Below are 13,491 nucleotides of genomic sequence, written 5' to 3'. Positions count from 1 at the left end.
ATATATATATATATATATATATATATAAAAATACATGTTTGTGGTACACATTATGTACGGGGCCTGGGTGGTCAATGAAGACCTGGGAACGTCAGCAGGAACTGATGTGACTTCATTTTAGGTCTGGCTGTGAAAGAGATGGTGCACATTGTGAGCTTCAAATAAATGACATCCCCCAAATAGGCAATAGCCTAGAGGTATGCAGAGAGGGGACCAGTCATTTTCAGGTCATGAAACCTCTGGCAGAGAATCCAGAGGCGAATTAAATAAATTAGAATAAGTCTAGATGCTTTGTGAAAAGCCCAAGCTGAGTTCCAAACTTGTAATTTTATTTATTTTTTTTTAATCAGTAAAAATCGTAGGTTGGATGTGCTTTAACTGAATTTTTGCAACTTTCTGAACATTGTGTTTCACATATGGTTGATCTATATATTATGAGTAAGAGTAGTGACAAACATCACTAAAACAGGAGAATTTAAGTGTATGCCTGAGATGTTGCAGTTGTAGCTTTCTCGCCAGAAAAGGAGAAACTTGAAGAGTGGTAAACAAATTCATATTCCACTGGCCCATGTTCCACTGGGACAGCACTCCTAGAAGCAAATGATATTTTAGCTTTTAGCCTTAGAAATTTAAAGCAGATTGAAAGCCTGTTTGCCCCAAATGTACCCACTATGCCTTACTCCATCTTCAGGGAGTTTGCTGCATGTCACTTGGCTGCTCTGTAACACAGTAAACATTAACCTAGCACGGGTGATTGCAGGAGCCTCTCACTTTTAAGTGCTTCTTTTCCACAGCATGCATAAAATCTGTCCAAAAATTACTTAGTGATGAAAATCAGTTTTCATTTTGTCTGCTGGTATGAGTCACAGCATGTCATATGTGAGACAAGCCCAGGTTTTTAACAGACTAACTCCACATGTGACCACCCCCTCAGCTAGTGAGACTTGAGCTATGTACACCCTGGGGGAATTCATCTGGCCAGCCCTACCTGTCACTCCTTTGCTGTCCTGGCATGGCACTCTCCCACCCTGTACAGCTCCCCAGGGAGGTCCTGGCTCCCCACCCACCTGGGCTCTGCACCCCATGCCAGCAGCAGTGGTGAGCAGACCCCTGCCCTACTCCTCGTGTCTTCCTCCTTGCTGCTTTCTCCCTCTCTCTTCAAAAAGCAGCTTACCCAGGGCACTCTGCTTCCTGGGAGATTTTCTGGTGTTTCCGAGCCAAAGAGGATGAAGAGGCGTTCCTGGGAGGACTTTGGGGCAGGAGGACCTTTGGAGGCCAGACAGAGTCAGGTGCTCCCTGGTGTTTGCTCCAGAAGCACAGACTTGCACATACAGCACAGGTCTGCTTTCAGTTCACATCTGCAACAGGTCTGGGGAGTCAGTAGATGAGCAAGCCATGCAGACATAAATATTCCAGCAGCTAAAACCAAATTTTGCTAACACGCATCTCCTTCTGTTGCACTGAAAGAAATATGACTTTTAACTTTTGCCAGGTCTTTTGTGAAAACATAGGAAAGCAAGTGACACGTTTAAATAGAGCTGACAGCCTGCTATTTAAATGCCAAAACAACCCTTTACTGATTTTTAAGAGGAATAAATGTTCTCTTTCTATATAAAAGTGGATTTTGAACTATAACTTAGTTTGCTTATCAAAATACAAGATCCACTCAAGTTTCCTCTCAACTTTGTTTTTAAAATGTGTTTACATGACATTCTTGCTATCACTGTAACAAGAAAATTTCAATTACATTGTTTCAAAAGTAAAAAATACCAAAAAAAATCCATAATTCACCCAAAACCTAAATCAATGATTTTATTTAATTGAAATCAATGGATCTGTTCAGGATTTACCATGTAAATGCTGAATTGCATGTATAATCATTATAGAAGGAGGCTGTTAATTTAAACAGATTTTGGTATACTTTAAAAAAATAATTTGAAAATGCAATATTAAATAGTAAGACTTTTTAATGAGTAAATAGCTCTAAAATACTCCAAAAAGAAAAAGTAGTGAACCATGTTACCACCAGCGCTGATTAAGGATTGTGGTGAGGTCTAGGACTATGAATATCAAGGCATTGTTTAATTCTACTTAATTAAAATATTTCTCATTCTCTTTGTTTCTTTTTCCCTTAAATAGATAGAAAAATTACAGAATATCTGTGTGTGTCTTGTGTACATGTATGTATTTCTTCAAAGACAGAGATTTATATGTAGAATTATTTTCATTTCAATAGTTACATGTCATCATGGTTTATATATATATATATGTAATATGTGATCATAGTTTTAAAATTAGCTAGTGACTTGTACCATTTTCTTAAATATTGGCTCATTTTAGTTTGTTTGCCACGATAAAAAATAGTACAGAGGAGTTTATAGTGTGTGTGCAGCACGCAGCCCAAAAGCACTGCTGACTGTGTCCCCAGAGCTCAGGGGTGATTTCATTTTGTCCATGCCTGCTCTGTGCAAATGTGTGTGTACTTTTTGGTGCAGGTCAGAAAGGGCTACACCTGACCAAAACTGTTTCACAGGACAGCAAAGAATTGACTGGGTGCTCCATTTGCAAAAGCTCATTTAAAACGTAGGATATTATGGCAGACCCTCATTGCCAGAAGGTTGGGATCTAAATTACTGTGGTGCAGCAGGTCCATACGAGTCTTAGGGGGAACCTACTCCCCTTTTGTGACTGGGAGTGCTGCACAAGACCTAAATGAGGCCTCAGCCTTGTGCTGGATTTCCAGACACACTCCATTTTCCTGACTGTGCATTAAGCAATTTCAGTGCAGGCTTAATGGCCCGGAGAGTCTTTCAGCAGGATCTATGACTGAGAATATCATTGTGGTCTCCCCTGAAGCACTGAGCACCAGTTGAAGACATCTTCTCTGCACACACCAACCAAGGCAGCGTGTGCTGCACGGGGACACTTTCTCTTCACAGTGCATTTCTGTGGGCACAGCCACCCACAGCTGTGAAACACAGCAGATTCTGAGAGCGTATTATTAAACATTTTGGTTTCTCTTACTTTGTTGCCAAGAAGATACTGCACAAAACACAGCTCTCTCTCAAGAGACCGAGGCAGATTTTTATCTGGTGTGCATGCACCAAGATACTGTGGTTTTGATGGTGGTAGTGAGCTGAGGAATACTTGGGCATGCATGGGGCTTTCTGACTGGGATGGCCAGTGCTGTTGTAAACGCGGTTGGAGAGATCAGCCTGACACTTGAGGATGAATGGCTAATAAAAGTAAAGTCAAATAAAGCAAAACCAGAGATTGATCAAATGGTTTATGCCTAGATACCTAACAGGCTCACCTACCTAATTTCAGTATGTGTCTCTCTTGGGAAGATCCCAAGTCAGATGTTGGTACGTGCAGCCATAGTACATCTCAGGTGATAATATGTGATAAAATTTAGTACCCTTTAAAGCAATAATTGCAAATACACCCAACAGTATTGTTACCATATTTCTGAGGTGTGTTGTCACAATGCAGTTACAATACTGACATGTAGAGTCTGTGGGACAGGAGGTGAATAAAGCACTGCAATATGTACAGCCTATGCTCATGTACATCCCATCCCATGTTGCTCTTCGTGTGTCCTGAATCCCTGTACCATGCCTGCACATAGCACTCAGGCTTACTTGGCCTTTGAATCTGTGCTTGGAGGTATGAAATAAGGTCAGGCTGAGCTTGTGTGGCTGGGAGTTCAATCACTTTGCCAAAGAGGATGCATTTAACACTACTTAACTGTCCACAGCCTGCAGTTCCCTAGTCACAATTTCCCTGAGACAAACACTGCTGCCTGGAAACACAGTTGTTTAGATGAGTACCTTACAGGATGTTAGTATCCTCCAGGATTTTACTCCACACTGTGAACTGGGCTCCCACAAACAGGCAAGTGTAGGAAAAGCAAGTAGGATTCACAGTGCATTTCTCAGCTCAGCACAAATGTTTGGGACAGACGAGTCTGCACTGTGGGATGTTCAGCAATACACACCCTCCTTCACGTCTGACATTCGTGCAGCAGAACTGGAGTGTTGCACCATTTATGGACCTGAAAGTTGGACATTGCTTAGGGTTTGTTACAACAGCATGCTAATGATGGCCTAGCTGGTCAGCTCAACCCTTGCCAGTAAATTGTTATCCACTCAGTGAAAAGTGTTGTATAAATTGGGCTTGGTGCTGATTCTCTCTGCATGCTGAAGGATCTTGTTTAGTTGTATTTAGTGAGAACAGGCTATGGAGCCAGAGGTTTGCTTCAGCTGGATGCAAATATTCTTGCTCTGCCTGTCACCTTCAGTAGCAGTTTGAGCCTGCTGTATGTTCTGGGCTGAAATCATGTCTGCTGGGAGAGGCCACATGAAGCAGGCCAGGTCTTTAGTCAACAACTGGTTGATTGCAACTCCTGTGACAAAGGGAGTCTGGATTAGTGGTTTCACTTGGCTTGTCAGAAGATGGGAGCTGATGAGATCACTGATCTAGCTGGAAAAAAATAAGTCAGCAGGGGGAAATTATCTCAGCCTCTTTGTTGACATTACTGTAGAAAGCAGTTCTAGGGTTGAGCAATGTACATTGTTATTTTTAATACTGTCAGCTAGGAAAATTCATTGCGCCTTCATTATATCATATGTTATTGCAGGTACCATTTTGGAAAGGGCAATTCCTGCGATGTGATTCTGATCTCCTATGTACTATTTTTGCACAAGAGCAGTTCTTGAGACCTTGCCTGCATTGGCAGCAAACTGGGATATGCATTTACAGCATCCTAGTAATTTCATGTTAATTCATCTGGTGTTTGTCTCTGCGGATGATATTTCACTCCACTTTGAATGGGAATCAAGCTGTGCTTCACAGATACCCACAAAGAAAGCTGGTGCAACGTAGTTTGCCCTCTGTACATTCACACCCTTTTTTACAGGACACTAAATTCCTCTGGCAGACAGGTGCTCCAATTCAGTGGGGTGACTTCAGGCTTAAATCAACCCAAGTGGGACAGCGCTGGTCCAGCTGAGCTGATAGTGTTACAGGGATGCAGCCATTACAGGGCAAGCAATAAAATCAAAATCCACACTTCACCTCAGAAATTCCATCAGAGCATGCTTCCACTTCAAAATTTCAGCCACCCAGTTTACAAGGCTCCCATATATCCTACCATGTGTCATTACCCATTTCAGACAGTCTTTTGTGCCATCAGCATCAGGAAAATATTTTGTTTCAGAAGTAGCCTTCAAAAAAAACAAAACAAAACAAAAAGGCTTCTTTCTGATCCCCACCATTCCTTTAGTCCAGTGTAGACTAAAACAGGTGAATCAGCAGCCATGTGGGAGCAGAAAACTTCAGTAGGAGAGAGGAAGTAAGGCCTGAGAAGGGAGAAACACCCCATAGCCCAACTTTGCCACTAGAGAAGTCTGGAAGAGAGTTTGATGCTTTATTGGTGTTAATTGTGGCACTATATACCCTGGTGCAGTACTCAGCCTCCCTGAAGGGCAGATCTGTTGTTGTTAGTGTTTTGTGTGCCTCTGCATTAAAATGGGATTAATAAAATCTATTAGCCTTGAAGTGCCACCTTCCACACAGAAGTCGGGAACTTCACAACCTGTAAGTGGCATTTTACTCAGAGAGATTTTACTCAAGTATCAAACACATACAGACACATAAAACCTTCAAAACATTAAGGACAAAAAGATGAGACCCACAGTGTGCTATTATTCTCTACTTTCATAGAGGGGTAAAAGTACAAAAAGAAGAACCAAAAACCTCTTTCTTGGTCACTCCCTTCAATTTCTCTGATGGAAGAAGTCTTTCTGGATATCCAAGCTTCATATTACCACAACAGGATCAAAACTTCACGTGATTTTAGTGCAAAACTGAACATCCCCTCACTTGTTTTACAAAAGCAGGCAGCAGGCCCTGTTTCAGGTGAGCAGTTAAGCCAAGCAAATAGAACTGGTTTGTGGCTCCAGTGACCAGCAGGTCACTCTGCTGACCTCTCACAGGCTCTGGGGCTGCCTAAATCCCTTCTCGTGCCTCTGCTTTGGTCTGGCCGTTTGCAGTCAGGAGCAGAGCCAGCTCTAAGCCCGGGCTGCCAATTCATGAGGGCCCCTTGCTCGAGCAACCACGTAACAGGGGAAAGGATGCATTCCTTTTTTGAGGTTTGAAAATGGTACTAAAAAGAACTGTTTCAGTGCCTGCGCATAAGTAGTATTTTAAAATGAGGTAAATGATTCGATAATTTTAAGGAAGATAAAATTTTTCTTTCATTTTCGCAGCTTCCTACAAATGCTTTTTTTCTGATGTAGGCTCTGCATTGATTTTGCAGAGCATGTGTAATTGCAAGACTTGTTTCCGAAGGAGGCAAATGAAATTTTTTATAGCATTTTCAGGCTACTCATAAAAGTGCTGTATTTAAGCTAGGCCTAATTTATCGGGTTTATTGGTAGTATTACTATTATTATCAGGTTCTAAAATTAGATGTAGCCCACCTAGGGCTAGAAAACCTGTGGAGATCCTCAGCATTAACAGTAATTTTCTTCTTCATTTTCTTTGACTACAGAAGTCAGAATGTCTGCTCTCAGTCCTCCAGCATAAGGTAGGAATATCTCCTAAATGCAAAGCAGCAGAAAAAGAGAATAAGAAAAAGAAGTTTGATTCCCATTTTGTCCAAAATACCTTTCTCCTCTCCCTTTAACATTTTCCTTTGACCCTGAACCTCTTTTTCTTAAAAACCTCCCATCTTTCTGTGTACTTCTTGTTAGCTCATGATTGTACAGCCTGACTGTAGGGCACGACCGGTGAATCATAACAGCAAATGTCAGCAGGAAAAGATCTCCAGTAGCCCATTAGCTGTTTGAGTTCATATTTATTATTTACTGAATGACCGTGAATAATGAACAAGCTGCTCTAAATGATTACAGATTTGTGGCTAAATCTCTATTAAAAAGGGAAAATCAGTTGAAGCAATTACAGAATTTATTTACAAGGAAAAAATTCCCTTCGTCTCATTAATATTACATGGAGTAGATGTAGCAACAGCAAGAGAAATAGAGGTAATTGGTGCAAATTGATTAGGGATGCAAAAAATGAAAACTCTGAAATGACAGAGAAGTGAAAGAAATTCTCTCAAAATGCTTCCATGGAGATATCTGCCCTAGTCTCTAGACTTATAAGTCCTAGACTAATATGTTCATATAAGTCCTAGACTTATATGAACATCAGCGAGTTAGAGTGTTGGAGATTGTTACCCAAGTTGTGTTTACAGTCAGTTTTTAGAGGTAAATTAGGTTAGGTAAATCCAATCCTAGCTAAATACAGCTAATCTTTCAACTGCCAAGCCTAATTTGTGCTTGAGTTTGGGCCTAATTTTTTTCTGTGGAAACTGGATAAGGTCAGGAGTGCCACCGGTGCAAAAGTCTGCAACTTTAGGCATGTCCTCCTCAATGTAAATGATAATTCTGTAGCTATCGTATAAATGGACAGAGAAATCACAAACTGTACAATTGAAGGAAAATACCAGCTCCTAGTACACAGATTGTGTAGCAAACAACAAAAGGAACCTATCCTAAAATAGGAAAGTATCCAAATATTTTTCTCTTGACTTTTGGAGCACATGTGGTGACGCCTCTTCATGCATTTACTTGAGCAGTTCTCTAAATCAGATTCCATTTTAGGGTAGTCTTGAAGATTATGTAAGAGCAAATTGTAGTTTTATCTTTCCTGCTTAGAGAAGGAATGGGGTATCAGAAGTAATGTTATCAGGCATTATCCAAAGCCTTATACCTGTTAAAATGTCATGTTCAGCATCATATTTAACTAGCTCTAATTTCCTTCTCTCATTGCACAGTCAAAGGTTCCCCAAATTAATATGGCTATTTGAATATTTTTAGGCAAGAGCTGGGTATTTTTTTTACAAAAACATGCTATAGCTAAAGCTCATGATGGAAGTAATTTGTAATATTCAATGACCTCATTTTATTCTGTTTTGCTCACTCAATGCTAATGCGTATGATGCCATGTGAAATTCGCAGACGAGCCTGTCTGCAGGACTCATGGGAGCCATAAATGGATTAAACCTCTCACTCCCTACTTTGGCAAGTGATCAGTTACATTTAAATAAAGGTCAGTCTGTCTTTACAAAGAACACACTGAAAGCAAGCTTAATAGCTTTCCCTACTGAGCCTAGAACATAACTATTTGAAGCATAATTAGCAACAGGGTGCCAGTCACTGATTGTGCTTTTTGCTTGATTTTATGTCTGGGGAGTTCCAGTATTCCCCATTAGCTTTAAGAGGGGGCACAGTGCTAGTTATCAAATTGACAGTCTTGACCTGGCCTCTGAAAGCAGCTGTAAAACACTGTTGGGGAAAATTAAGATGAATGCCAAAGCCAGGTCTGTAATACTGCTACAAATTGGACATTTGAGGTCCATGCCACAACTCTAAATAACAAAATAGGTAAAATATCTGATATACATCAGAGTGTGGCCTTGGTGACACTAAACACCAGATTATAAGGAGATACACCAGCTGTCCTATTGTCTCATCTTATGAACTCTGTATTGTGACTTCTTTATAAAATACTCCATACCTATTCTTTTCAGCATAACAGAGTGACCAGCTCTGCCATCTGTCAAAATACAGATTTCAAGAAGGGTGGAGTGAATCAGCAACAACTGCCCCCACAGTAAAAGGTGCTGACCACAAAAGGGTTATTTTGTCGAGTTAATTAAATCTTTAGCATGCATGAGGCATTTAAGAATAAACATGGTTGTAGACTCACAGCATCATAGAATGATTTGGGCTGGAAGGGACCTTCACGATCATCTAGTTCCAGCATCCCTAATATATCTTGTGGTGTTCCAGTTCTTCAAAATACCTCATTTGCTTGAGGTTTATGGGCTGGTATTTATATCCCTGGTAGCAAAAGTGATAATTGTCTACAGGGGGAGAGAACAGAGCTGATACAGCAATCTTGGTACTCTGCAGACAGCCTGAAAATCTAAGAGAGATCTGTGAATTACCTTGACCTTCCTGACTGGAGCATCAGCTTCAAAAGTTCAGTGATTGCCCTTCAGTGTTATCAGCAACTAATTTAGCACTGATCATTTTATCTACTACTATCAGAGAAGATGGGTAAGAGCAAAACACAGTGGACTGGCTTTTGGGAATTTCTGGAGATAATACAAGAGCAGACCAGAGAAGCAGACAAATGACAGCAAAATCAGCAAAAGAATAATGAGGAGGAGGAATTAAAAGGCAGCAAAGAAGCTGGGATTATACGGAAAAGATCTCTTAAGTAAAGATGAAAGTTATAATAAATTATTATGAGAAAATATTACCATCTCACATTTTAGGTGTGATACAAAGACTATATTCTGTTTATCTCTATGTAAATCTTCAAACTACATTTACTTCAGCTCCTCTCACCTGGTAGATTGTCAGTGGCTGCATTCCCAGCTCAGGATCACTACCAGAGAGCAGATCTGTGTCCTCCAAATGCATCTTCACAACATAGAAACTGTGAGAGGAAGATGACCAACCAGGGATTAAAATAAAAGCATATACTTTTCCTGATTTACCTGCACTTGGGGGTTAAACACAGGATTTTAGGTCATTCCTTTTGTGAATGGTATATCCATTTTAAGAGTCAATCAAATACGTTACAAAATGTAGGTATTGCCAAGAAATATAGGGCTGTATTTGGTTTTACAAGCTCTCAGGTATATAAAGAAGACCAATGCCTTAAGCAGGTCCATATCAGTTTTACCACCGTCCTCTAAAATTTATTTGTGCTTTTATTTGTTTGTTTCGTTTCTAGGATTTCTTTTTCCTGATGGAAAATTTGTACAGGAAGTGGAGAAATCAGTAACAGATTTAATTAATAATTTTCAGTTTATGTGGAATTTTCATTTTTTTACAGATTTTCTACAATGCAGCCAGCTAATGCTCTGCCTCCAGCACAGGCACTTCAAGGTCATATTTCTTTGTTTTCACCACAGGTCAGATACCATCACCAGGAAAAACTAATTTGAACGCGTCTTCCATCACAGGCACTCGGAAATAATGAAACAAAACAGCCAAGCAGAGTGAAAAAATCCTGTTTCTTTAACCCATGAATCCTGTGCCAGCAGTGCAGAACTCTCCTCAGGCTCTCACAGTAAGGTTTGCTAGGCAGGTAGCAAACGTGCTCCTGTGGTTTACACCTCCATAATCATTTCTTTCTTCTGCAGGACGTTTCCTTCAAGCAGCGGGAGCATCCAGCTGTGTCTCCTTTGAGTCTTTGAGCATGTTGACATTACTTTCTTCTGTTTAATTGGGTATTTGAATACATTGAATACTACCTTTGTTCTCTATTGTAGGTCATGGGTTGTATGGGACTTTTGAAATGTTGTCCTCCTGGAGAAAAACTAGAGAAGACCAACACGTTAAAGAGAGGACTGCAGCTGTATTTGCAGACTCCATGCTCTCGTTTTCTCTCACCACTGCCATGTACCTGGTCACTTTCGGAATAGGTGCCAGTCCCTTCACTAACATTGAAGCAGCCAGGATTTTCTGCTGCAATTCCTGTATTGCAATTTTCTTCAACTACCTCTATGTACTCTCCTTTTATGGTTCCAGCCTGGTGTTTACTGGCTACATAGAAAACAACTACCAGCATAGTATCTTCTGCAGAAAGGTACCAAAGCCAGAGGTATTGCAAGAGAAGCCTGCATGGTATAGGTTTCTTCTGACAGCCAGATTCAGTGAGGACACGGATGATTCAGAGGAAACGAACACTTACGAGAGTCATCTTTTGGTGTGGTTCCTGAAACGCTATTATTGTGACTGGATAACAAACACTTACGTCAAGCCTTTTGTAGTTCTCTTTTACCTTGTTTATATTTCCTTTGCCTTAATGGGCTACCTGCAGGTCAGTGAGGGGTCAGACCTGAGCAACATCGTAGCGACGGCGACTCGGACCATCGAGTACACGACTGCCCAGCAGAAGTATTTCAGTAATTACAGCCCGGTCATTGGGTTCTACATCTACGAGTCAATCGAGTACTGGAACACCAGTGTCCAGGAGGATGTGCTGGAGTACACCAAGGGCTTTGTGAGGATATCTTGGTTCGAAAGCTACTTAAATTACCTTAGGAAACTCAACATATCTACTGGATTGCCGAAGAAGAATTTCACTGATATGTTGAGGAACTCCTTCCTGAAGACCCCTCAGTTTGCCCATTTTTCAGAGGATATCATCTTTTCCAAGAAATACAACAATGAAGTTGATGTTGTGGCCTCCAGGATGTTCTTGGTGGCCAAGACAATGGAAACCAAGAGGGAAGAACTTTATGACCTCCTGGAGACCCTGAGGAAGCTCTCTCTCACCTCCAAGGTGAAATTCATCGTTTTCAATCCATCATTTGTGTACATGGATCGTTATGCCTCTTCAGTGGGAGCCCCCTTACAAAACTCCTGCATTAGTGCTTTATTTCTGCTCTTCTTCTCTGCATTCCTGGTGGCAGACTCTCTGATCAATGTCTGGCTCACTCTAACTGTTGCCTCGGTTGAATTTGGAGTTATAGGTTTTATGACCTTGTGGAAAGTGGAACTAGATTGTATTTCTGTGTTGTGCTTAATTTACGGAATTAATTATACAATTGACAACTGTGCTCCACTGTTATCAACCTTTGTCCTGGGCAAAGAGTTCACAAGAACTAAATGGGTGAAAAATGCCCTGGAAGTGCATGGGGTAGCTATTTTGCAGAGCTACCTCTGCTATATTGTTGGTCTGATTCCTCTTGCAGCTGTGCCTTCAAATCTGACCCGTACACTGTTCAGGTGCTTGTTTTTAATAGCATTAGTCACCTTCTTTCACTGCTTTGCCATTTTACCTGTGATACTGACTTTCCTGCCACCCTCCAAGAAGAAGAGGAAAGAGAAGAAGAATCCTGAAAACCGTGAGGAAATAGAGTGTGTTGAAATGGTGGATATGGATAGCACCAGAGTGGTTGACCAAATTACAACAGTCTAACTTGATTTGTTGGTTGCTTTTTTATACTAGGTCTTACTGAGGAAAAAAAAAAAAAGAAACCAGTACTGACTAAATGTGTGGGGACAGGAAGATTGGAAGTTTTTCCCTCCCTCCTCTAAGCTAAATCCAGGAATATTCAAAAGTATGGGAGAAATTAAAAATAAATTTTTAAAAAATTAAAAGAGCTGGGGTATTGTACCTTGCTCAGTTCCTGTAACAGGTAATATGGGAGAATTTGCACACCCATGCAAAGAGAGGTTAAATTTTAGATGCATGAAGTAAGATCTAATGGAAGAAGTTGGCTTCTTAAGCAGTTGTCTGCATCGCCTGTTCTGCAGATGCTGCAATTATTGTGGCTAAACCAAATCATGTTGAAAGGTCAACTGTCAAGGCTGAAGTAGCACTAAATGTTCGCTGGATGTAAAGGCTTTACAAACTTTCTGCACAGCAATAACTCAAGTCAGTGAGTCAGCTCTTAAAGTCTTTGCCATCACATTTAATATTTCTTTTCTCCCCTAATCTAAACATTTATGCAAGACTATATAAAAGATAGCAAACTGTACTGGGAAAGAAGGCAGTACACAGCAACCAAGTGCTTTCCAAACACCTTTATGTTATGAATCACTTTTTTTTTTTTTTCTAAAGGGGTCATTATTTTAAAATTGAAATCATCCCTTGTAACATTTTTAATCATGGTTTTATAGCTGTTTCTTTTTCTTATAAAAACAAAAAAGAACAAAAAAAAAAAAAGGAACAAAAGAATCCATGTGACTCTGTCACTCTAGAAAATATATAATTCTATTTTATACATGTCTCGCTACTAGTTAAACATGTAATCTGCTTTACCAACTGTAATTTTGTTAGCACTCTACTAAGACATGTGAGTGGATCTAGCAGCGGACAGAAGATGGTGTACTGAATATTTCAGCACCAAAATCCATGATACAAACCTCAAATACTAAAATGTCATCAAGAAAGTGAATGTTAGGGCTCTTTTAGTGAGAGCCTATTTCAGGCCATTCACTGGTAATGCACACTAAGAGGATTAGTGGGTAGTTTTACATAATGTATAACTTAATCCCTCAATCTTCCTAGAGTACCTGTAAAGCAATAGTCCTTGCAGCTATGGGCTCTTCCAGGAGACAGTAGACAGTAAGAGTTGTGTGGAACAAACTGAAGGTTGGGACTGTGGTTTAGCAGCAGCAAGTTTTACAGTGTCCCCAAAGAGCCCACATCTAAGGGGCCTATTGAAAACATCACATGTGAGAGGGAAAAAAAAAAAACAACCAAAAATAACCACCAAAAAAACCGATTTTAAAAGATTACATTACCAAGTCTTTTTGGAGCCATGAGTTCTAAATCAATAATTCTGTCAGCATCTGTGATGTGGAGTAAAACAGATAAAGCAGCATCTCTTCCCTCCTCCACCCCCTCGACCCTTACGAGCGACAGGCTCATTGCTGTAAGGTTTTATCATGTGTT

General features: G+C 40.4%; 1 protein-coding gene across 1 annotated transcript in view; it reads left to right on the top strand.

Moving 5' to 3' along the window:
- The window catches only part of PTCHD1 (patched domain containing 1), a gene marked incomplete at its 3' end in the record, with an annotated part of 32,729 nt that extends 20,720 nt beyond the window's left edge, over positions 1 to 12,009 (top strand). The window contains exon 3 of the mRNA XM_084201403.1: positions 10,355 to 12,009. Within this exon, the coding sequence (XP_084057529.1) occupies positions 10,355 to 12,009 (1,655 nt within the window). The remainder of the gene's footprint in view (positions 1 to 10,354) is intronic.
- Positions 12,010 to 13,491: the final 1,482 nt, after the last annotated feature.

Source organism: Fringilla coelebs (assembly GCF_963513975.1).
Source record: "Fringilla coelebs genome assembly, chromosome: 2".
Lineage (NCBI taxonomy): Eukaryota > Metazoa > Chordata > Aves > Passeriformes > Fringillidae > Fringilla > Fringilla coelebs.
The sequence above is the reverse complement of the archived record's forward strand: the minus strand, read 5'-3'. Positions and strand labels throughout refer to the sequence as shown.